The sequence below is a fragment of the Salvelinus fontinalis genome, chromosome 12 (assembly GCF_029448725.1).
Source record: "Salvelinus fontinalis isolate EN_2023a chromosome 12, ASM2944872v1, whole genome shotgun sequence".
Classification (NCBI taxonomy): Eukaryota; Metazoa; Chordata; class Actinopteri; order Salmoniformes; family Salmonidae; genus Salvelinus; species Salvelinus fontinalis.
The window spans coordinates 15,069,900-15,095,942 of NC_074676.1; the positions used below are offsets into that span (position 1 = coordinate 15,069,900).

Sequence of the window (26,043 nt, forward strand, 5' to 3'; positions counted from 1 at the left end):
CGCACTGAAACTGCCTCTCCAATGCAACGCTGCAAGGCAAACGCAGCATTCCATTAGAAATGAAAGTACTTCTAGTGTACCAAAATGCAAAGCACTGTCGCTGTGATCGAGGCATTACTCATGTAGGCCTGTCTATGCTTGTGTGGGTGTGCTTGCTGTGTAGTCATGTGGGTCGCTCGTCAGCCAGACTGAATATGGGTAGCCTATACTACATTCACAATAGAGGAAGTAAGAACTTTGGACCTAGGTACTCCTTGCGAAACACACATGACACAGAGAGGAAGGAGTTGAATGTTATAGTAGCTAAGCAGACTAGTTTCCAGGCTACTTTGGACCATATTTGTCTCGATTCATATTCTAAAACAATTACTGCTTCTAGACTAATCACAAAATCAAACAACGTGACAAGGAGTGAAAATAAAAGCTTGACCAAACCAGAATTACGACGTAAGGCTACAACAAAACACTCGGAAGAAGAAGAAAGATGGTCAAAATTAGCTTTGGAACATTGCGCCACGACAACAACAACAACATTGTCTCTGTTCTGAGAGTATGCAGCCGAACGGCGCCCTGGACTAGAGCTAGGTCTAATTCATCTGCTGTGATAGTCTATTTGTTTTACCCATCTGGCTGTGGTGGAGGGCATGTGGCTTTTTAGAACTACAAATGTTTTTCTTTTACACCTGTCACAAATCTTGAGGAAGGTGTTTTTTTCTTGGATCAGTCTAGCAATTAGCATTATTAATTTACTATTTCCCCTCCCTTTCATTGCCTCCCTGTTTGGCACTCATTAAATGGATTAGGGGGAAGGCCCTGCAATAGACTAGCGTCCTGTCCTGGGTGTACTTGTACGTCAAGCTGCCTCACACTACAGAAACAGGCTCCTGCCCTATGGGCCTTTCTGTCTCAGACAAGGCTACTTATTACTTTACTTCCTTTTATTGTATTTTTTTTAGGAAGATGGCTTGTTTTGGCATTGGGAATAAGACCAAAGGCAAATGTGGAGAAGAAGAGGAAAAGGCACGGAGAGAAGCAAACAAAAGGATTGAGAAACAGCTTAAAAAAGATAAACAGCAATACTATAAATCTCACAGGCTCCTACTACTAGGAGATTGTGACTCAGGGAAAAGCACAATATTCAATCAGATGCGATTGTTGGACACAGAATTAACTGAGGAGGAGAAATTAATGCAATACATGCAACACAAAAAAGCTTCAGGCATTTTTGAGACATATTTCAGAGTAGGCGAATACGTTTTTTATTTGTTCAATGGCAGAGGTGGGTGGGGATCCACAAGGAGAGTGTTTCGGGACCAGTCGGCCTATATTTTAGTGGTGGACAGCAGCAGCTATGATATGGTGTGTCAGGGAGACAATCAAACCAACCAACTGCAGGAGGCACTAAACTCCTTAGAGCGCCTCTGGAACAGAATGCGGAAAATGGACCGTCCTCTCTTCCTCTTTTTGAACAAACAGGACCTGCTAGCAGAGAAGGTGTTGGCGGGGAAATCTAAAATAGAGGATTATTTTCCAGAGTTTGCACACTACACTTCACATGAACATACAACACCAGTACAAGGGGAGGATCCAAGTGTCACCAGGGCAAAGTACTTCATACGTGACAAGTTTTTGAAGATCACAGCCAGTGGAGATGTGGATATGCACAAATGTTTTCCTTTTTTCACCTGTGCAATCGACTTGGAAAACATCCAGCGTACCTTCAGAGACTGTGTAGATAAGTTAAACTTTTGCTCGTCATGAATGCAACAAAGGCGAGGTTAGTTTTTGTTTGATAAATGTTTGAAACCCTGTAGATTATGTTTAAAAATATATATTTTTATCTTGCATATATATATATATACACAGTAGTAGCATTCATACTTCAAAGTATAAGATAAATGGTCTGCATGTTCACCTGTCTAATTCAACTGTAGGGTATAGGCCTATTATAAACTGTGCTGCCTATGGAATCTCATACAGCAAAACTTGAAATACGTACATAGCCTATCTATTTACTAGGCTACTATAGGCCCAATGAAATGAGAGATGAGTATGGTAATTTGTTGTATGGAGACTTCGGAAATATGAACCCATCATGGCCAGAAAACATGATGAATTTATTCTGCAATGGTTATGAAAATAAAATAAATGGGAAATAGATTCCTGTCTAATTATTTTATATTCCATTTATTTTAGAGAATAGATTTTCGCTCTTCTCACTGATGTCAAATCGCTACATCTTGTCATTATCTATTCCTTTTTTTATAACTCAAATACACCATGTATATATCATATCCCCCATTTGCATAAAAAAATTACAGTGCCTTCCGAAAGTATTCACACCCCTTGACTTTTTACACATTTTGTTTACACACGTTACAAAGTGTGATTAAAATGTATTTAATTATCCCTTTTTGGCAATCCACACACAATACTCTTCAATCTCAAAGTGGAAGAAAAATGATAGAATAAAAAAAAAAGTTATGAAAAATATAAAGTGAATATATCTTCATTGGATAAGTATTCAACTCTCTGAGTCAATACATGTTAGAATCACCATTAGTGTAACGGCAGCCTTCCCTCTCTTCACGAGAAGAGAGGATGTAACAGGGATCGGACCAACACGCAGCGTAGCTTGTGCTCAACATGTTTAATAAAACGATAAACAGTGAACACGATACAAAATAACAAAATGTGGCAAACCGATACAGCCCTATCTGGTGCAGAGAAAACACAGAGACAGGAAACAACCACTCACAAACCCCAACACAAAACAAGCCACCTATATATGATTCCCAATCAGAGACAACACAAAACATCTGCCTCTGATTGAGAACCATATTAGGCTAAACATAGAAACAGACAAACTAGACACACAACATAGAATGCCCACCCAGCTCACGTCCTGACCAACACTAAAACAAGCACAACACACAAGAACTATGGTCAGAACGTGACAATTAGCACCGATTACAGCTGTGAGTGTTTTTGGGTAAGTCTCTAAGAGCTTTATATACCTGGATTGTATAATATTTGCCCACTATTAGTTGTGACTTGCAAAAGTCCAAACTTTAAATCTTCGTCATACTTCTTATTCTTCTACTTCTGCACGCTACTCCTCTTACAACGTTTTAACTAGAAACGCCATTCAAACTTTCAAATGTAAAGACTGATCTGGAATAGTGTGCTTACATTTAACTTTTTGGATAGCTTTTATACCATTAAACTTGTTTTCCTCCATCCACTTTCATGGGATTTCCTAAACATTCTAAAGGGCCCATTGTGACATCATGACTTCCAACATTCAGTGTAAACAATGTAACTTTTGACACAAATCAGCTACTTTGACCACTTTCCCAACAAGTTAGACAAAAAGTTAGAGGATATGACATATGTCTACTTCTCTGCTATTCAAATCTGAAATAGGAACACACATATATTCTAAGGATCAAACAATACAGCTGTTTTAGCAACCACATCAACAACTTTTTGTATCAACTTTTACAAACACCTGCCGTTTTGACCACGTTCCCAACAAGCTAGACAAACTTAGCGGTTATGACACCTTGGTCTACTTCTCTGCTATTCACATCTGAAATAAGAACATAAATATCTAACACCAATCATGAGGTACAGCTGTTTTAGTAACCACCAACTAATTTAGCTAACTTCCCACTGTTGAATAACTAACATGGAACTTGAAAATTATAACAATGTGGGAGCCATTTTTTGTCATATTTATTTACAACAATGCCTCCTTGTCTTCTGTACTCTTTTGTTACAGTTTGAATATACTGTGGTATTCCAGTAGGAGAGGTGTATAAAAGTGTAGTAGTCTAGTCAGAGTAGTTATTTGTAATAAAATATGTGCCCCACAATCCAAAGTAATAAGGTTGACAGGCTATCAAAATAATAAGACCAATTAATTTACTAAATGTCATTTTGACAATATTTAACTGCTTGGCTTAAGTAAAACTTTTTAAACTTCTTCCACTACCACAAAAATACTAAATAATTAAAGCAAGTCCCAAATTCTCATTGTAAAGTAGAATTTGTTCTTAACTGACTTGCCTAGTTAAATAAAATACAAATAAATCAATTTTTCTTAATTAATGGACAATTACCTTCCAGTACTTTCAAAATTCTTTAAGTGTAACAGTACTCTTCTTCCATTGTGTTATGAATAATATTGACAAGGACTCCAGCATGTAGCACCAGTCACAAGTGTATTATCTGATAGGGAAACAGCATGGATAGCACGTCATGAAATGCAGCCTCCACAGATCATTCTACTCTGCACGCTGGTTTGGCGCTTGTTGACTGGGGAAACCATAGTTACCAAAAATTGTTTACAACAGGAATACATGAAAATTACAATGCACAACATACTAATAATTTCACAAATGTACCTGATAGGTAAACAGCATAGATAGAACGCTATGCAATGCAGCCACCACAGATCATTCTACTCTGTGCACGCGTGCTGTACAAAATACATGAAACACACCCAGACACAGTGAATAACCAACTAGCATTATCTGAAATTATATTATTATTAGACAAAATGCACCACAAATATTCACAAAGAAAACACCACATCTCAAGTACAATATTCCAGCAATGTTTACAAAAATGTTTGATGTAACTTGTGCATTTGGAAATATTCAGACCCCTTCACTTTTTCCACATTTTGTTACGTTACAGCCTTATTCTTAAATGGATTAAATATTTTTCCCCCCTCATCAATACCCCCATAATGACAAAGCAAAAACAGGTTTAGACATTTTTGCGAATGTATACATTTAAAAAAACTGAAATATCACATTTACATAAGTATTCAGACACTTTGCTATGAGACTGAAATTGAGCTCAGGTGCATCCTGTTTCAATCGATCATCCTTGAGATGCTTCTATAACTTGATTGGATTCCACCTGTGGTAAATTCGATTGATTGGACATGATTTGGAAAGGCACACACCTGTCTAAATAAGGTCCCACAGTTGACAGTGTATGTCAGAGCAAAAACCAAGCCATGAGGTCGAATGAATTGTCCATAGAGCTCCGAGACAGGATTGTGTCGAGGCACAGATCTGGGGAAGGGTACCAAAAAATGCCTGCAGCATTGAAGGTCCCCAAGAACACAGTGGCCTCCATTATTCTTAAATGGAAGGAGTTTGGAACCACCAAGACTCTGCCTAGAGCTGGCTTCCCAGCCAAACTGAGCAATCGGGGGAGAAGGGCCTTGGTCAGGGAGGTGGTCACTCTGACAGAGCTCCAGAATTCCTCTGTGGAGATGGGAGAACCTTCCGGAAGGACAACCATCTCTGCAGCACTCCACCAATCAGGCCTTTATGGTAGAGTGGCCAGACGGAAGCCACTCCTCAGTAAAAGGCACATGACAGCCCGCTTGGAGTTTGCCACAAGGCACCTAAAGGACTCTCAGACCATGGTAGACAAGATTCTCTAGTCTGATGAAACCCAAGATTGAACTATTTAGCCTGAATGGCAAGCGTCACGTCTGAAGGAAACCAGGCACAATCCCTATGGTGAAGCATGGTGGTGGGAGGATGATGCTGTTGGGATGTTTTTCAGTGGCAGGGACTGGGAGACTAGTCAGAATCGAGGGAAAGATGAAAGGCTCAAAGTACAGAGAGAGCCTTGATGAAAACCTGCTCCAGAGCACTCAGGACCTCAGACTGGGGCGAAGGTTCACGTTCCAACAAGACAACGACCCTTAGCACACCAGCCAAGACAGTGGCTTCGGGACAAGTCTCAATGTCCTTGAGTGGCCCAGCCAGAGCCCGGAACTGAACCCATTTGAAAATCTCTGGAGAGACCTGAAAATAGCTGTGCAGCAACACTCCCCGTCCAACCTGAATGAGCTTGAGGGGATCTACAGAGAAGAATGGGAGAAACTCCTCAAATACAGGTGTGCCAAGCTTGTAGCGTCATACCCAAGAAGACTCGAGGCTGAAATTGCTGCCAAAGGTGCTTCAACAAAGTACTGAGTAAAGGGTCTGAATACTTATGTAAATGTGATATTTCAGTTTATTTGTAATACATTTGCAAACATTTCAAAAAACCTGTTTTTGCTTTGTCATTATGGGGTATTGTGTGTAGATTGATGAGGGATAAAAATATATATTTTAGAATAAGGCTGTAACGTAACTAAATGTGGAAAAAGTCAAGGGTTCTGAATACTTTCCGCATGTATAAAAATCACTTTTGGTGTACAATGCTTTGCAACAGCTAACTTATCGTTGGTTTGGCGCCTGGTGACTGGGACGATTCTAACTCAAACACCGCCCCTCGTAAGCAAGCCACGCAAACCAGCCAGTAAGATTCCATGTTGGGTAAGTAAAGGCAAGACAAAATAACCAAAAAACCCATGGTCTTACAATAGTGGCAAGGGGAATCACCAATAATAACTATGTTCCACTCCTCCCTACTGAATTCCAGTAAACAGAAAATACACAACTGCACTATGCAAACATACCAGGTACAGGAACACTCAACATATGTACAAAATTATGCAGATATTTTTTGTGACCACATAGAAGTGAAAAAAAAGGTAGAGATGTGTATTAAGGATACAGACCCTTCTAAAACAGTCACTAAATAGCACAATCGTCAGACTATTTCCCACTAGTAAAAAGAGATTGATCAGTCCCGTTAGCCCTCATAGGTAAACATGCCTGTCACATGTTAATTACACTCTGTGACTTGAAAGAACCTCAAATAAAAAGAAAACCACAGTAAGAGACTTTGTCATGTCCTGTGACCTCTAAACATGTCCAAAGGGTTGTAAAAAACAACCACAAATAAAATATGTAAATACCTTTGACCCTCTGTATTCACATATTAACGTTTAAGAAAACAAAATACTCATAAGAAAGATACCCACACATAGGTATGAAAACCTTTCAATCTCTAACTCTCTGCTGATTCATAATCTCAACAAATCTCAACACAGGTTTAAGTAGTCTCCCTGCCCTTGACCTAATATGACCCAGAGAACCTGGTGAGCCACAGACTTAGCAGACTGGTTCAGACCAAAGAAGGCATGAGACAACTTTGTAAAGTGGTCAGTAGGGTTGCACATTTTGTGGAATATTCAGAGGTGGAAACTTTCCGTGGGAATTAACGTGAATAAACGGAAATATATGCACATTAATACCATGTAATTGTCGATTTTCATTTTGCTTTTGATATGTTTATCATATTGTAACGACCCTCTGTTTATACGTGCTTGAGCATGCTTTTGCGGCACAGTCGATAGCGCGCCGGACCTCGGGCTAGAAGGTCGAGGGTTCGAGACCTGCTCCCTGCTGTTTCATTACATTGGTGTCAGAAGTGATCGGACCTTGTATCCACGACAGTGCGTGTGCTTGGCCAGTGAGCGCGTTCCTATAAAACCTAGAGTCGCAAACTAGCGCGATGACGCGCTCTTTAAAAGGAGGGAGTAGTGTAATGACCCTGGGTTTATAAGCGTGGATATCGACTCTTGCGCTTGAGCATGCTTTTGCGGCACAGTCGATAGCGCACTGGCTTGAAGGTCGAGGGTTCGAGACCTGCTCCCTGCCTGTTTCATTACAATATTTTAAATTATTATTTTACTAGGCAAGTCAGTTAAGAATACATTCTTGTTTACAATGACGGCCTATATCGGGGAAAAGTGCCTTCTGCCTTGTTCAGGAAGACAGATTTTTACCTTGTCAGCTCAGGGATTCGATCCAGCAACCTTTCAGTTACTAGCCCAGCGCTCTAACCACTAGACTATGGAGACAGAAACATAAACCTAATATAAGTAGACATAATTGCAAAAGATTAAATCCTTCCAATAGAAATGTAAAAAACTATTTAGTTACGAATTTAACTTTAATTAAATAAGTTGACTCTTCACACGGGATGATTTTACTGAACAACAAAAGGGAATATTGAATAATCTCCCCAATGATCCATCGCATCTCCCAAAAACACTTAACATAGCAATAGGAGGAAGAAGGATTGGGAAACTAACTGCAAATAATAAGCTGAACTCCACCTATCAGAGACATCTTTGTATTAGCAACTATTTATTATGAGCTTATATGGTATTAAAGTTAAGGGACATCACCCTGGGCGGGGTGATCCTCAGTAGGGGATAAAAAGGGAAAACACAATTTTTTGAACTGAGTGTGTTACTTGCAAATTACTGTAAGTATATACTCCGGGTTGCAATCCGGCTTGCAATCCTTATTAAACAAACTAACCTCTGATCAAAGAAGTTTCCTGTGGTCTCTTGTATAAACATAGGGCAGAATTCCCTTACAGCCTCCATGTCTTCTCCCTAGACCTCCTCAATATCCACCTCTTGAACATCAGACTGAGGCCTCATCTTCAGTGTCACTTTCCAACCTTGTTGAGGATGGCTCGTTGTCAGGCTCAAAAAGCCTCAAATTTGCCTGGATGACCACCAATTTTTCAACCCTTGTAATGATCATCCTGTTGCGTGCTTTGGTGTGTGTGTTCCCAAACACGCACCAGTTGCGCTCTGAGATGGTTGATGTTGATGGGATTTGGAGACAACAGGGGAAAGAGCCTCAGATCCACAAAGTCCCTTCCACCAGGTGGCTGATGAGATATGTTGGCACGACTGCCATATTGCATCTCCATCCCAAAGCCCTTGCTTGGAAGTGTACTTCGCCAGACTGCCAAGAACCTTGCCCTCATCCAGGCCAAGGTGGCGAGACATGGTAGTGATGACAGCATAGGCCTTGTTGATCTCTGCACCAGATAGGATGTTCTTGCCAGCATACTTGGGGTCCAACATATACGTTGCGGCGTGTATGGGCTTTTTGATGTATTTCAGAACTGCAGTTTCCTCTGCTTGGAGCAACAGTGAAGTGGGCAGGCCAGTACTTATTTCTTCTCTTACATCTGCAAAGAGAGTCTGGACATCAGACAGGATGGCATTGTCTCCCTCAATCTGTGCAATGGCTACTGATATAGGTTTCAGGAGTTTCAGGCTGCTTACCACTCTCTCCCAAAAAACATCATATGTATTGGAACAAGTGACTTAACACAGATCTTGAGAATCAGCTGTACACGTTGTCAGGAGTTCACCTAGAGGTCATGATAGGGGCTGTACCAAATGTTTGATGTATTATAATAATTGATTATGCCTTTGTATTAATAGAAGGGGAGGGGTTATAAGACCCCGCCCTCCTTACATTTATAAGGTCATAGACTACAGATTAACAATATATATTCATTATAGAGGTTTAATATTGTTCCACAGTTGTTTTCTAGTCTCTCTTCCTCTTATAAAGAAACGGTCTGAGAAATGTGTAACTGAGACAGAACTCTGCAGGGGAGTGTTGGAGATAAGAGACTAGTCAGACATTCCACAATAAATCAACTTGGGGAGTGGACATTTATTGCCTAGGCCTTAGAAAACACTGGAACTATAGAATCTCTCCTGCAAGTTTATATAACTGTGTATGCATGGGCTTGGTCTGATGAGTAGAAGGTAATGACGTATGCAGTGACATCACAAGGGCTGGACTTCGGGTTTAATAAAATAACTTGGGACCTTTTATATTTTGCAGAACTTACTCAGAAACATGCGTTATGTTCCTGTTGTCAACTTCTGTCTGCAATTGCATTAATAAAGGTTTTTGAATGATTTAATTAAAGATATTGTCATAATACTAATTTCACCAATGAGTCAATGATTGACAAGGAACAAGGAAACGAACCCCAACAATGTGATGGAAGAATGCACTGTGCATGCAGAGGGTTGCAATTCCATTTAATTGGGGATAATTTAACCAAAATATGCCACAAGACCTAGAATTGCCTTATGTGTATCCCACAAAAAGGTTGACTGTTTTATAAGCTAACTTTTTTTGATGAATTTAAGAAAAATTTCCAAGATTCCTGGGCTTAACTTCCCACAAAAAATATCTGGAAATTTACCTGAAAGTTTCCGACCCTTTGCAACCCTAGTGGTCCGTAACAACGAGAACATCCAGGGACTTGTTTGTAGAATCTTCTGCAGACCAGTGGAGCTCTGGCCTCCGGATCAGGAGTCTTGCTCACATGATATCCACATAAATCGGACACGATGGGTAGATTAACAAGATGTTTATCTTTCATTTGCTGAATTGGACTATTTTGGAATTTCCCACGCTGCCTTTTCAGTGGAATGTTGTCGAGGGGTTCCGCTAGCCGAACGTGTGTCCTACAAAGGTTAATGACTGCCTCGTTGGCGTTAGAGGCTTTGTCAAAGGGATGGGTGGACCAGCGAAACACATCTTGCACTCAGTCTGTGCGCACAGCATTATCTTAGATAAGCTAGAAATGTCTCGTATGGAACCCTCATCAGGCAATGGAGTACACTGGGTTGTACGAAGGAGTCTCTGCTCAGGGCATCTGCAACAACATTTTGGGGACCAGGGATGTACTTGATGTCAAACTCGTACGGTGCCAGCTTGGCAACACGTATCTGCTCACAAGCATTGAGCTTTGGTTTTGTCAGGATGTACACTACCGTTCAAAAGTTTTAGAACACCTACTCATTCAAGATTTTTTTTTTTTTTTTTTTACATTTACATTTAAGTCATTTAGCAGACGCTCTTATCCAGAGCGACTTACAAACTGGTGCATTCACCTTATGACATCCAGTGGAACAGCCACTTTACAATAGTGCATCTAAATCTTTAAAGGGGGGGGGGGGGTTCAGAAGGATTACTTTATCCGATCCGATTACTTTTTTTACTACTAATAGCGAAGACATCAAAACTATGAAATAACACATGAAATCATGCAGTAACCAAGAAAGTGTTAAACAAATCAAAATACACGTTTTATATTTGAGATTCTTCAAATAGCCACCCTTTGCCTTGATGACAGCTTTGCACACTCACTTTCTTTCAGACACAAAGGAAGTCATAGCGGACATCTACGAAGAAGGACTGTCTGATGATGGCATCTCAGGTAAGCAGCACTGGGCGTTCTTCTGTCCAACTTTTACATAGCTAGTAGGTTAGCTCCTACGATTCAGTGTTGATAACATTGTACTATATTACATACATACATACATACATACATACATACATACATACATACATACATACATACATACATAGCGTAGAATGATAAATCATGCAATTATTATTCTCAAGCTAACCAAAAGTATTTAGCTACGAATGCCTGTTCTCGCCATTTTAAGTTGAATTAATCTAACTTTCTTTCATGGCAACTCATAAGCAGGCCATGTCCTATTTGTTTCACAGTCGATATATAATCATATTTCATGACAGTGTAACGGTTTGCTTTTTTTTACAGAAGGATGAAAGAACACTGTCTGTCAGGGAATGCTATTCTGTTATGTCAGATGAAGAGTTAGACCAGAAAGTCAGCGCCATTAAGGCAAGGATGCCCCATGCGGGCTTTAGAATGGTCAAAGGAAGTCTCAGCAATGGGCCATCGTGTACAATGGCGAAGTTAGGGGGTCTTTGCAGCGTATTGATGGTGCAGGTATCATTGTCAGAATGATCCAGCTTCCTTGCATTGCTCGGCAAAAATAATATGTTCCTGCTCCCATGTCTCTCGTCCACATTGATACAAATCATAAATTGATAAGGTACTAAGATGTATAATGTCTCCATAAAATCTAAGACGTTATTTCAACTTTTTATTCTTACCTTTCAATGATGTATGAAATCTGAGTTTTTCTTCATCTACTGGTAATACACAAATAATGAAGCAGGTTAATAGTTTTAGCGCCACGCTGATCCTAGACAGGTTAATAGTTTAAACATTTCACCTTTAATTCCAATGCTTTTTTTTCAAGATACTATAAGTATATTATTTTGTATACATATTGCACATTTCACATCACCTAATGAACTACCACAATACCAGTCTGGTGTTAAGCTTTCTGTGCTGTATTGACGTATCCTGAAAATGACATCTGCTGTTTTAGATTGAAGGGTCATATCTCAGTTATTGTTTTCATATCTACAAAAAATAAGCTATTTTCTTTACTTTCAGAGTGCGAGCTGATCAAGGAGTCGAAAATGTAGACATTGCCAGATATTCACTGTCCGAGGAACAGGCCATGGAAGCTTTATTGCTGGCAAAAGTGTCCATAACCAGAGGTTAATTAAACTGTTCTGTGTTATTTTTCGCTCTTCCTCTCTGCCTGTCTTGTACATGAAACCTGTCTCACATGCACAGTTTGGAGGAAGAAGGATACCTTTACCTGTAAAATTCTATCCACCTCTTCTGTGTGGGATTTGTGTTCCTACCTCGTCTGCGGGCAGATCTGCAGCAGTTCAGAGAATTGGAATAATCACCCTTTAAGTACAGAGGCGAGCCTGACACCTCACCAGCTGTAGCATATCGGAATGCTCCAAACACCTGTGCACATGTTTGTTTTTGCCTTAGCACTACACAGCTGATTCAAATGATCAAGTCATCATCAAGCTTCAAGTGGTATTTATGTCTAATAATGACATTATCTTCAATTGTTTGTCCTCATGTGTCTGTTTTTCAGCATAAAGTACTCTGTAGCCACTTAGTGTGGACACCAGGTGAGACCACACACACACAATAACAGTCTCTCTCCTTCACTTCATCCCTCTCCCCCTTCTCCCGAAATCCTCTAGGTTATATCAGCTGTGTTGGTGAACCCCTGCCGCATCTGAACTGGCTGACACAGAGGGCACAGCATGATCAAAGGTGAGAGGTCACTTGGTCGGGTCAACAGGAAGTGTTATTAAAGAGATGCTTTACATTGAAATACAGATAGAGATGCAGTAGTCCCAGAGTTAATGATCCAAGGTCAGTTTTGCATTTCACATCCTGATGATTATGATGACTGACCGTGTTAGAAGAAAATAAACAAGGCTTAATCATGCTCTCTCTCTATCCATCTGTCTCTCGTCTACAGGTATGTTTTGATGTGAGAGAGGAAGCCAGTCCCGTCATCGCCACCTCATCTGCTCTTAACTTCTTATGGCTGCATCCCGCTAACGGGATCGATATGACAACAGCCAGTGAAAGTGCAGGGTGCCAAATTCAAACAGAAATCTCATAATTAAAATTCCTCAAACATACATGTGTTTTATATCATTTTAAAGGTAATCTTGTTGTTAATCCCACCAATGTGTCCGATTTCAAATATGCTTTTCAGCGAAAGCACTACAAACGATTATGTTAGGTCACCACCAAACCACAATAATGGTCCCGTGTGGCTCAGTTGGTAGAGCATGGCGCTTGCAACGCCAGGGTTGTGGGTTCAATTCCCACGGGGGGACCAGGATGAATATGTATGAACTTTCCAATTTGTAAGTCGCTCTGGATAAGTGCGTCTGCTAAATGACTTAAATGTAATGTAAAATAAGCACAGCCATTTTACCAGCGAAATATAGCAGTCACAAAAAGCAGAAAGAGATAAAATTAATCACTAACCTTTGATGATCTTCATCAGATGACACTCATAGGACTTCATGTTACACATTACATGCATGTTGTTTGATTAAGTTTATATTTATATAAAAAAATCTGAGTTTACATTGGCGTGTTACATTCACTAGTTCCAAAAACATCAAGTGATTTTGCATAGCCACATTGTTTCAACAGAAATATTCATCATAAATGTAGATGATAATACAAGTTATACACATGGAATTATAGATATACCTCTCCTTAATGCAACCGCTGTGTCAGATTTCAAAAAAACTTTACGGAAAAGCAAATCATGCAATAATCTGAGACGGCGCTCAGAACAATAGCCAAATTAGCCACCATGTTGGAGTCAACAGAAACCAGAAAATACATGATAAATGTTTCCTTACCTTTGATGAACTTCATCAGAATGCAGTCCTAGGAATCTCAGGTCAACAATAAATGCTTGATTTGTTCGATAATGTCCGTTATTTATGTCCAATTAGCTACTTTGGTTAGCGTGTTTGGTAAACAATTCCAAAGTCACAAAGCACGTCCACTATAACGTGACGAAATGTCCAAAAGTTCCGTAACAGTCAGTAGAAACATGTCAAACGATGTACTAAATCAATCTTTAGAATGTTGTTAACATACATCTTGAATAACGTTCCAACTGGAGAATTAGATTGACTTCAGCTGAGCGATTGAACGGAGCAGCCTATCACCAGAACGTGCGTTGTCAAAGCATGGTCAGCTCGTGGCAGTGGTGACTAAGTCTCCTTCGGCCCCCCTTCACATTAGAGTCATCAGACAAAGTTCTATTGACTGTTGACATCTAGTGGAAGCCGTAGGAAGTGAAAACTCATGAATATCTCGCTGTAATGTCAATGAGAGCTTGGTTGAAAATCTGCCACCCCAGAACCAATTCAAACAGGAAGTGGAACTTCTCAGGTTTTTGCCTGCCATATGAGTTCTGTTATACTCACAGACATAATTCAAACAGTTTTAGAAACTTCAGAGTGGTTTCTATCCAATACTAATAATAATATGCAAATATTAGCAACTATGACTGAGGAGCAGGCCGTTTACTCTGGGCACCTCTGTGCACCTTTCATCCAAGCTACTCAATACTGCCCCTGCAGCCATAAGAAGTTAAGATAACCTTCGGGCCAACTGGGGGGCCAACTGGGGGACCAAGGCTGGTTAGGAGACACCGCTAGAGACACTGTGATGAACTGAGAGAATATTAGGGTAGCACTGTAATTAATTAATCATATGCTGTCTGCCTCTGTTCTTACCCCTCTCCTCACCTTGTCTTTCTTCCTTGTTTTATAATGCACACCATATGTGCATTGAAGTACAGATTGAACTTGTATTTATAATATTACAATTATCATAAATACATAATACATGCATTATAACACCTGGATAATGAACTTATTTCAATAAAGTGTTTCACATTCTCCACTGGTTGAAATTAATTATCTCAATGAAATACTATCCTGTGTCCTCAGATTAATGCAGATGAAGGGAGTTAGATATGCATAGGTTTTTTTCTGTATATATGAATTACAAATCAGCCTTTACTTAAATCAGGTTTCTAGTCTCTTGCATAGTTACAATGTGTAATCATTGATGTCCCAGGAGCAGTAAACACTGTTGAAGTGTATAATTGTAATACATACATGGAGACACAGCATCATTCAAAGAATGGAGTTTGATACACCTGGTTTTGGATATGACTGAAAAAGAATCTCAGAGATTCATACCTGAACCACAACTTTATTTGCCAAGGAAGAGTACATGATCAGTGAATATATTCAATGTACAGGCTACAATGTGGGGATCTCATGTGTGGTAATAACTACAGGACATGTATATAGGACTTGCATCCTTGGCACAATAAAGTTACTATATTCTACTCAATCCATAGACGTCATTAATGCCATTCAGACTTGAAGTTGATACAACTATAATAGCTGAGGTTCATAGATTGGTAGGAATATTAGTTCAGAACCTAATGTTTCAGGGTCTCCCACTACATAACAAGCAAGTAACGTAAACTCACTCACCTTTGTATATCGCGCTGGTCGGTACAATTGACCTTATTTTAGCGCCTAAAAACATAATACTTCCAGATCAACTGTAATATCAATACAAATGTAAAGTCAATTTCTCCCCTTTCCAACAAAATCAATGACGAGGCCTTCATGATGCCCATCTCTGCATGATTCGAGAAGGCAATGACCTCTTTAAAAATGGCGGGTGGGGAAGCTGAACCTATTGCGTGAACGTGAGAAGGAGAGATGTCGTGTGGGGAAACGGCTTTTTTCACTCGATCTGTCCAACTTATCACCTTATCACCTCTAAAATGTAAATAAAACACTATAAAGAGTTTATGTGTCATTACATACCTATTTGAAGGTTTGTGTCGAATTTGAATCGGGTTTTTAGGGCGGTGCTAAAATGATCTTCAGAACTAAACAGCGGCTTTTGAGAGTCATGATAGCTTGCAGTGATGACGCAAAAAATGACTAGGTATCCCCCCTACCCTGTCCCTTTCTTGTTTTTAAACGGTGAGAAAAGTACTACACCTGGTGGAGAGAGGCTGTACAACAGGATTAGTTGCTTTATGCATGCTGTACGTTACGCCATGACACGTCACAATGTAACGTACAGTGTCGGAGGGGTCAGTTTTTCAACTTTTCTCCAATACTATAAAGCCATTAACATGTCAATCAGCGCTTGAACAGAAACTTAGTTCACACCCCAGATTTTGATGTCAACACAGTCCCTATAGTCCCATTAGTTTTATTTGCAGCATCGTTTGGATGTCGCGGTAGCACACATTTGTACGGAATGGGGTTAGCGTACGTTAAATAGTTAGCTAGCTGTTACTTCTGCTGCATTGCACGACAAGGCAAGCTTACACAATTGTACATTCAATTTGAAGTAGATGCTTTAGCAAGCTAGATTTTTTACATCCACTGTTTCCCAAGACAGCCTGGTTTGTTGAGTCCCTAAAACATTAAACACAAATTACAATGTCATACTCATGTCACTACACCAGCTAACTAGCTGGCTAATGTTAGCTAGTCAGCTAACTTGCTAAATAGCGATTTTCGTAAATTAACTTAATGACAAAAAAATATGCACCATCGTTTGTCTCTACATTAACATATTCCTCTCAATTGTACATTTCTTGATTTACTCGTTATGACGTTATAATGACTTACATTTGCTTCCCCGTAATGTTTTGTCAGCCATCTTTGCTGAAGAAAGTCACCAGGCTTGTGTCAAATTTGTCATTGGAACCACTCAATATGATTGGTCATATAAAAACCTTAGGACCCAAATGCATAATGAGTGCTCTAACTCCCCTTGTTGTGGTCTGGAGCAATAGATTTTTATTTCACCTTTATTTAACCAGGTAGGCCAGTTGAGAACAAGTTCTCATTTATAACTGCGACCTGGCCAAGATAAAGCAAAGCAGTGCGACAAAAACAACACAGAGTTACACAAACAAACGTACAGTCAATAACACAATAGAGAAATCTGTGTACAGTGTGTGCAAATGAATTAAGGAGGTAAGGCAATAAATACGCCATAGTGGCGAAGTAATTACAATTTACACTGGAGTGATATATGTGCAGATGAGGATGTGCAAGTAGATAAACTGGTGCGCAAAAGAGCAGAAAAACAAATATGGGGATGAGGTAGGTAGTTGGGCTATTTACAGATGGGCTGTGTAAAGCTGCAGCGATCGGTAAGCTGCTCTGACAGCTGTGATATATGTGGAGATGAGGATGTGCAAGTAGATAAACTGGTGCGCAAAAGAGCAGAAAAACAAATATGGGGATGAGGTAGGTAGTTGGGCTATTTACAGATGGGCTGTGTAAAGCTGCAGCGATCGGTAAGCTGCTCTGACAGCTGACGCTTAAAGTTAGTGAGGGAGATATATTTCCAACTTCAGTGATTTTTGCAGTCATTGGCAGCAGAGAACTGGAAGGAAAAGGTGGCCAAAGTAGGTGTTGGCTTTGGGGATGACCAGTGAAATATACCTGCTGGAGCGCATGCTACGAGTGGGTGTTCCTTTGGTGACCAGTGAGCTAAGATAAGGCGGCGCTTTACCTAGCAAAGACTTGTAGATGACCTGGAGCCAGTGGGTTTGGCGACGAATATGTAGCGAGGACCAGCCAACGAGAGCATACAGGTCGCAGTGGTGGGTAGTATATGGGGCTTTGGTGACAAAACGGATGGCACTGTAATGGCACAATGAAGCCGTGATGTTGGGTACCTCTAAGTCCCGCGGTGTAAGCTCACAACTTTTAAAGGAGGAACCACTGTATACCTATAGTTACTGTACATGTTAGCATGGGTCAAATGAGGCACGATCAGACAGCCCCTGCATAAATCAAATATAAAAATATTCCCCACATCTCGTTTCCATGCAGCATTCCATCTCTCTGACAGACAGGGAAGAGGTTGTGTTTACAAAGAAGCCCTTGAGCAACCTTTCTCCATCCAGAGCCACTCTTTGAGGTCCCCATGTCGTCAGCATCACCCCCAACGTCCATGGGACTCCTTTGGGAGGCCGAACACCAGCACCCTCCCCAAACAGTCCGTATCCACCAGGCCACAAAACTCCTTCAAGAGACTCTTGTTCCAGAACAGTGCATCGGCAGCTGCCCTCTCCCTTGTGCTGCTTCCCACCACTCAGGATCCAACCAAGCGTCTGGAGGCCTGGGCTTCGCCTGGTCTGATATCCATCAGGTCTGCACTGGGAACTGTACTAGGATCCCCCCGTCGGGCCCCAGGAAGGTCCAGAGCCAGTCCACCCCAGCAACAGGCTCTACTGTTTGGTCATCTTGCTGGTGACAATGCGGTTGTGGAGACCCCTCACTATGCAGGAGATGAACTGGACCAGGAAGATGACGTTGAGGGTGTCCAGGCTGGGCTGCAGCTGGTCCTGGAAGCCCAGGAAGGTCCTCAGCTGGCAGGCTGTATGGAGAGATGCCTGGGAGAAGACCTCAGACTGGACGCCCCTCTGCATCTCCTCAGTCAGCTCCTGAGAGCTTCCCAGGCCCATGTCGGCAGAAATATTCAAAATATTCGACTGAAACCTCAAATCTCAAATTGAACCTAGAGCAAACTGTTTAGTCTAGCGCTATTGAAAGACTTTCCCCATTAGAGACAATGGAAAATACTAAATCCCTTTACAACATTTACAAGACCCTTAGATGAGTTCAGTGTTATTTTCCTCCTTCAATGAAACCTCTCCAGTCATTGTTCTTCATTATAGAGTTGCAGTTATATCCCTAGTTTTGCTCACGACCACTATATCATGATGGACGATCAAGGTGATTGCCATGCAAAATACATTGTCCAGACTACATCAACAGCAGCCAACTGTGAATCAAGTGGCTCAGTTGTAGTTTTACATGAAGAACATGGCACACACAGCAGCCTACTCTACTTCTGCCTGAACAGAACCAAGGAAGCTGCAATGCTCTTGTCCTGACCCTCTATTTTGCTTTTAATATCTGTGTAAATGTGTTTTATCTGTTCATCATTCTGCAAATAGTGGCTTGTCAAACCTTCATCTTAAAGTGCACAAAGAGTAGGAAACAGCAAACAAAGTTGTTCAAGCTGGGCAACTAATGTACAAATGGTTTGTGACTCAAATATCCCTTCATTGGCTTGGTGTTAACAAAAATAAGAGTCTGTACAAACATGGAGGTAAAGGCTTTTAAATGGTAATGAATCTGCATTGCAAAACAAACCTATATGCTATATTTTCTAAATTTACAATCCTACTTGAGAAATTAGACAGTTTAAAGGAATTTATTTACCCTAGAAATGGGTAAAAACTCAACCAGTACACAGTACAAACTTTATCCTCATGTGGTTAGGGTGTTGCATAACAGTGTCATTGCTTTATCGCTCAACTCTTTGAACATGCTACAACAGCCTGAGTGTCAGTCACTTTCTGTTTTTGAGAATACCGTAGCTAGCCTGGGTGCCAGTCTGTTTCTGCTCTCTTGCAAACTCCTTATTGGATTGGCAAGAGAGCAGAAACAGAGACTGGCACCCAGGCTAGCTACGGTATTCTCAAAATAACTATGCTATCTGGCAATATTTATGAATAGTTATCTCAGTACAAATTATAATAAACAAGAAATACATATTCCGTTAGCAGGTGTACAACATTCTGGCGGCAAGAAAGGCTTCAATAACATGCAATGACACTTCAAAAAGGAATTATGTTCTTTGAACTGTACATTATAGGTGCAAATGCATTCAAATAAACACCATTACTGGGAGTGTCTAGGATATGGCGCGATGTGTTGAAAGAATAAAAATGTTGCCGCTGAAATAGTCTGGTTTTCTGTGTAAACCATAGCAGCTGTCTTGGGGCATTCATTTAACTTGGGCAAAACTGCACAGCATATACATTTTTTCCCCCTTCCTCCGACAGTGACTCTAGCTTTTTAACAAACATTCTTTAAAATGACATATTAGACTTTGCAAAAGCAGATATTGATATGGCTCACTTTAATATTTAAATTCCACAGAAAGATGGCTAGTATAAAAACAATGAGTACAAATGTCTCCAGTATCCAGCTGGTAGGCAAATTATGGTGGCATATTGCTCTGAAATAATTCCTCTCCAAATAGGACAGTTAAAATGGACTTGTACTGTCAATAGTAGTTGGCTAAGGCCCAGTTCTCTGACATTTTAGAGAAACATTTGCATATGCCCACACTCAAGAAGTTTCGTTTACACACACACCAGAATGAATATTGACATTGACTAAGGAAAATAAGAAAAATAAGTAAAATAAATTAATTGATGATTAAAGGTTAAATATGTTAAATGTTAAAGTTTGAAAGCATGGAGAAAAGTATAGTGGCAGAGGTGATTAAAGGGTGATTAGAATAATTTAGTAAGAGGGTTAACAATGTGTGATTTAAGTAATCCAGTAAAATAGTTAATGTGATGTTTGCTTTAAGGTATGATGCATATAGACTATGTTTGTTAAGTTTAGAGGAACAAGGCCTTAGGGCCTGTTGGAGGTTGATAATGGAAGGCTATAATGTTGAAATGTAATGATTAAATGTCTAATTTGTTGGATATTTAAGAGGTAATGGAAGTAATTAGTTAAATTGGTGAGGGATTAAAATGGTGCCAAGTGGGGAATGGTAATGTGAAAAAAAATTAAGTTTAAAAATGTGTTTAAGGATGTTAGCTTGACCTGGAAATCTCCAGGTTAGAACGCTTAGGGGTGAAGCGGATAGACATCCAATTTAGGTGAGAAAAAAAGTGGGAGTTAAGGGGGCTGAAAAAGCACCTTTTTGAACGATGGCCACATTAGGTGTTAACCACTGGAGGTCATTGGGGTAGGTGTTAACCACTGGAGGTCATTGGGGTAGGTGTTAACCACTGGAGGTCATTGGGGTAGGTGTTAACCACTGGAGGTCATTGGGGTAGGTGTTAACCACTGGAGGTCATTGGGGTAGGTGTTAACCACAATGAGTTAGCAGAAAGAAAAAGGGATGGTATAAAAGAGCTATGATTTTTTGGGAGAGAAGGCCTCTCTTTAAGCTTGCCAGAAAAGCCTGTGTTGACTGCTGGAAGAAGATTTCTGCTATAGCTTTATAGCCTACAATATATTTCGATTTGTTTTTGATAACTTATTAAATGTACATTTTAGGTATACCCACTTAAAGTAAAATTCTAGGAGGATTCCTTAAGGTTGATAGAGGTGTGGTAAAGTAGCTGTTAGAGTTTCTAGACGCCTTCTGAGGGACTGATCATCCTGTGGGGGGAGCCAAAAAACGGTTGAGAGTTGTAGAAGGTTTTTCTTGTTATTAAATACTGTGCTTCTCATAAAATTGTAACAGAAAAAACATTTTATTGGAACACCCCAACAGGGATTTAGTTAAGGGTGCTGAAGGTTGTCCATAAATTTAATTTACAGTAAATGTTTGCTTATAATTGATTGGGGATTTTTTATGCCTGTTTCTGGAAGTTTGAATAAACTCACTTTATTGTTGTAAAACCCTGTCATCATCAAAGAGTCATACAACTGCATGTTGTTTACTCTAGGTTTCTGAAATATGCTTGATTAATTGAGGATCTCTAGCTAATTTTCTTGGTTAATCATTCCATAGGGAACCCGAGTAGCTGGTATAAAGGAACCTGGGACCCCAACTATAGGTACTGAGTGCATTGGTAGGAGTCGTAGGAAGGGGTGCCTCTCGGCTAAAAGCCAACCCAGAGGAGGGCGACCCCTCGTAAACACTCTACTTTGGGGATAGCCCACTTTACTCTAAGGCCTTTACTGTTGAGCTTGAGAAACAGTCCCTCGCTGTAGACTAGCTCAGAGGTAAGGCAGAGCAGGATCTATCAGATCTGTAGGGATTAATGAGGATTGATAACTGACCTGCTATTGTGTAGACAGGGGCGAGTTGAATTGTTAATCCTGCTGGTGGTATTTTAGCGTTGACAGCACCTTAAAAAAACAACAGTGTATCAGTCCACATGACAACAGACACGGACTGTGTCTGTTGTCATGTGGACTGATAAAAAAAAAGTTATGCCTAAATACTAAAAGGAGATCTGGTGCTTGTTGGGGGTTACGGAAAGTTGTTGGGGTTACGGAGAGTTGGAGGGTACGGTGGAGTCAGTGTGTGCTAGTGGCACACCTGGTTTCAAATGCTTTGAGTGTTTGCTTTAGCCTGCCTGGAGTGCCACTTTTGGGACTTTTCTATTCCTATTGCATTCCATCCCAAAAGGCAAGCTCAATCAAGCACAGCTAAAGTATTTTAAATTATTCCAAATAGTATTTCAATCCTGGTCTGCTAGTCCCATGGCGCTGGCCTCAAACGTTGGAATCGTCATCTGTTACGCTGGGGTTGGGAGAGTTAGAGATCTCTTTGAAGAATTCATCATCTTTCAGCATGCTCTGGAAACCGACAGGAAATACAGGAAAATAGGAATTAATACTAGAGAAGAACTGTAAAAACCCCACTGAAATATTCCCATATTTATGTCACAAAGGCCTCTTATACCCTAAAATATTGTTAGGTACAACTATTTGGATAGTCCTTAGTAGATGTTCAATACTCTGTCAACAACATTTTAACTAACTATCCACTAACCCTAAGCCTCAACTTTAACCCTTACCCTAACCTTTATTCTAAACCTAACCGTAACCTTAGCAAGAAGTTGCTTATCAACAGCTGGTTCGTTGATCGCATGACCATCTGTTGATCATCTATATGGGATTACCCAAATATAGTGACATATTGTTATCAACATAACACTTAAGCACAGTTAAAACAGGAATAAAAAGAAGATAGTTTCCTTCGTACCGTCAAGTTTTGGATGCCCTCAGAGAAGGCTCCAATCTGCCTCACAGTTCCCTCTGAGTCCTCCATCTACAATAACAGATAAGGTTTGACACTCAACACCACTACTAAGAACATCTGTTAGTAGACCTGTTTGTGTATTCTTTCAGAGCAGCTGAACACTAACTAGGCACAGTGCTACCATCTCCTGTCACGGTACTGACGACCAAACTCTAAACATTTAGGGAACAATCTAAAGGTGGTGGTTGAATGTAAGTAATGATGTGATGACTTATTTATTATTTGGAGAACTTATGTGTACTGAGCACAATGCCGCCACTACAGAGAAATAAAATGCGTGGGCAACAATCAGCATAGGAGTTGACAAGACAACACAAACAGATCTGGGACCAGACCAGAAGTTGACCTGCTCTAGCTGGTCCAGATCGTCCTCGTAGAGCTCATAGCCTTTCTGGAAGCTACGTCCCTTTGGCATCTCCACATCCATGGGGCAGACATACTCCTCACTCTCATCCTGCCTCTTCTTTCTCAGGCTGCCAAAGCTCCCAAACGTCATCTTCCTCAGCTGGTGGGAACAGATTAATTCTCAAATTATTATTAATTGAGACTAAAGCTAATAACCAAACCAGTGTCAAACACATGAGAACAATATCTTACCACAGCCAAACCCACGTCTTCCCCTTCACCATCACTCCTCACCCCTACCTACAGTAAAACCATGGCTGCATCCAAAATGGCACCATATTTCTTATATTGTGCACTACTTTTGACCCCTACCTTGACCTTGGCGGTGGCTGTAAGCAGGGTGTAGTCGGGGTTCTCCAGACAATCCTGTTTGAGCCCCTGGGCCTCAGAGCCCACCAGCAGGTTGAAGTGGGTGGCCAGGTGCCTCCGCAGCAGGGTCTTGTTGGGGGGAATGTTCAGCAGCAGGGCCATGGTCTCCACGTTGAACCGAGGCTCCAGCACCTGGGGGAAGAGGGAACATTATGAGATGTGGGATAGGTTGAGACACATCCCATTCTCATTGTAAGATAAAATTCAAAATAACCAAAGTTTCATAGACGAAATAACCCATTATCATTTCTACCCAGTTTTCCCAGCTATCTGGTTTTAGATATTCGAGTTCAAACTTGTGGCCCACAATTATCAAGCCAATTTTGGGTCACATTAAATCTGATCATTCTCTCTCACCATGAGTCCCCCGTGCACGCCACTGCCCCTCAGGTTGGGGGCGTACTCCGCCAGGTCTACTGATCTCAGCCACTCCATTACTCTGTGATTGGTCCACTGGGAGATCTCTGCTGGTGTGATGTTGTTCTGACAAATCAGGAGAAAATAATGTGTTTATCAACACAACAAATGACTGAGCGACAGGATTTGATAACACTCTGTGTTGTTGTTTCTGTCGCACTGCTTTGGTTTATCTTGGCCAGGTCGCAGTTGTAAATGAGAACTTGTTTCAACTAGCTTACCTGGTTAAATAAAGGTGAAATAAAATTAAAAAAAACTTGTGTAGCTTGAAGAAGTGGAGAACGAGTACATAAAAAGGGGATGGTACACTAACTATAGAAAAGGTGGACTTTACAAGGAGGTTTGACTGGTCCAGAGTTCAAAGTGCCACCATGGCGCATCGATAAGAATGCAAATGAAACGAGATGAAGCAGGAATCCAAACAATGGGGTTTTATTTCACACAAACACAGGAGCACTAGGGGAAAGGATGCAGTATAATGTTGTGGATTGGTTGCATTTTTAAGTTTGGTGGTTTCGGGCACAGCGCCAGCATCTCTTGAGGTTCTGGATCCAGTTTACGTTCTGGTCATTGGTAATCTGTCTGAAGTGTGCACATCTACTAATGTGGTCATCAACTGAATAGCACTTTACCCCAAGTCCTCAGCAGTCCAATCCCTGTACCTTTTGCAGAATATCAGTCTGTCCCTGATGTTTTTCCTGGAGAGAAGTGGCTTCTTTGCTGCCCTTCTTGACACCAAGCCATCTGAATCAACTTTAGGAGAAGGTCCTGTCGCTTGCTGGACTTTCTTGGGCGCCCTGAAGCCATTTTCACAACAATTGAACCGATCTCCTTGAAGTTCTTGATGATCCGATAAATGGTTGATTTAGGTGCAATCTTACTGGCAGCAATATCATTGCCTGTGAAGCCCTTTGTGCAAAGCAATGATGACGGCACGTGTTTCCTTGCAGGTAACCATGGTTGACAGAGGAAGAACAATGATTCCAAGCACCACCCTCCTTTTGAAGCTTCCAGTCTGCATGACAGAGTGATCTCCAGCCTTGTCCTCGTCAACACTCACACCTGTGTTAACGAGAGAATCACTGACATGTCAGCTGGTCCTTTTGTGGCAGGTTCCAGTTAATTTTGCATGGGCAAAGAGGGACTTTGCAATTAATTGCAATTCATTTGATCACTATTCATATCATTCTGGAGTATATGCAAACTGCCATCATACAAACTGAGGCAGCAGACTTTGTTAAAATTAATATTTGTGTCATTCTCAAAACTTTTGGCCACGACTGTACAGACAAAATGCTTGAATTCGCTAAACTGCTCCGCGGGGAGTTTCCCGAAAAGGAGCTCAACATGTTTATTGTCTGTCAAGCACAACATTGAAAGGAAAATATAAGTTGGCCGCCCCACGCATTCACCAACAGGAATAAGGAAGACTAGAGGGAGAAACTGCTGCTTAAATAGTCAAGGGTGCTAATGAGCAAAGTGAAGACAGGTGAGGTGAGTGGCAATGTAGGGACGTGGCCAGAGGTTATGGGTGAGGACATGAGCCTTCACAACAGTAACAGTAGCATTGACAAGTGTTCATGTATGCCTGGAACCACGGCTGTGTTCATTAGGGCCCACACCAGAAAACAATTTAAAACAGAAAGCAACAGTAAGCTCTGATTCAGTCAGTTCTCTTTTGTTTGTTGCCTAATGAAAACGACCAGTGGTCCAGTGGCCCTACCTCATCGGAGGGCCGTCGGCGCAGGCAGTTGGGCTCGTAGTTGTTGAGGCGTAGCACCTGGATGGCTCTCTTGATGCTGAGGTGGTGGAGAACACTGCCCACCTTCAGAGACAACAGGTCATCCTAACAGAGGACACACAGGAACAAGAATGTTAAGAGTAATATGTCAGGTCAGACGGAAAAATCCGGCAGGAGCACTCATAGATTGAGTTAGTGATGAGTTTCTCATTGCGCAAAGAAAAAACTACTACCCAGCA

The 26,043-nt window shown here is 40.9% G+C and overlaps 2 protein-coding genes across 15 annotated transcripts in view; one reads left to right on the forward strand and one right to left on the reverse strand.

The window, feature by feature from the left end:
* Positions 1–241: 241 nt before the first annotated feature.
* LOC129866862 (guanine nucleotide-binding protein G(s) subunit alpha-like) lies at positions 242–14,900 on the forward strand. 4 transcript variants are annotated; one of them, XM_055939851.1, is made up of 5 exons: positions 242–1,777; positions 10,921–11,755; positions 11,791–12,146; positions 12,657–12,729; positions 12,941–14,900. In XM_055939851.1, exon 1 carries the CDS (start codon positions 892–894, stop codon positions 1,759–1,761), a length of 870 nt encoding a protein of 289 aa, XP_055795826.1. In that variant the 5' UTR covers positions 242–891; the 3' UTR covers positions 1,762–1,777; positions 10,921–11,755; positions 11,791–12,146; positions 12,657–12,729; positions 12,941–14,900. The 4 variants fall into 4 exon arrangements, with proteins under 4 accessions (XP_055795826.1, XP_055795825.1, XP_055795827.1 ...); XM_055939850.1 differs by having other exon boundaries at positions 11,791–12,729; XM_055939852.1 differs by having other exon boundaries at positions 10,921–10,980; positions 12,040–12,729.
* A 6,232-nt stretch (positions 14,901–21,132) lies between these two features.
* LOC129866863 (liprin-beta-1-like) overlaps positions 21,133–26,043 on the reverse strand; it is an 83,846-nt gene continuing 78,935 nt past the window's right edge. For all 11 annotated transcript variants that reach the window (XM_055939862.1, XM_055939865.1, XM_055939859.1 and 8 more), the window contains 6 exons: positions 25,787–25,909; positions 24,004–24,129; positions 23,590–23,778; positions 23,219–23,377; positions 22,816–22,881; positions 21,133–22,406 (listed from right to left, as the gene is read on the reverse strand). In XM_055939862.1, the coding sequence (XP_055795837.1) occupies positions 22,323–22,406; positions 22,816–22,881; positions 23,219–23,377; positions 23,590–23,778; positions 24,004–24,129; positions 25,787–25,909 (747 nt within the window). In that variant the 3' untranslated portion in view covers positions 21,133–22,322. The remainder of the gene's footprint in view (positions 22,407–22,815; positions 22,882–23,218; positions 23,378–23,589; positions 23,779–24,003; positions 24,130–25,786; positions 25,910–26,043) is intronic.

Coding starts and splice junctions, on each gene's coding strand:
- LOC129866862 (XM_055939850.1), top strand. CDS start 892: ATGGGCCTTTCTGTCTCAGACAAGGCTACTTATTACTTTACTTCCTTT.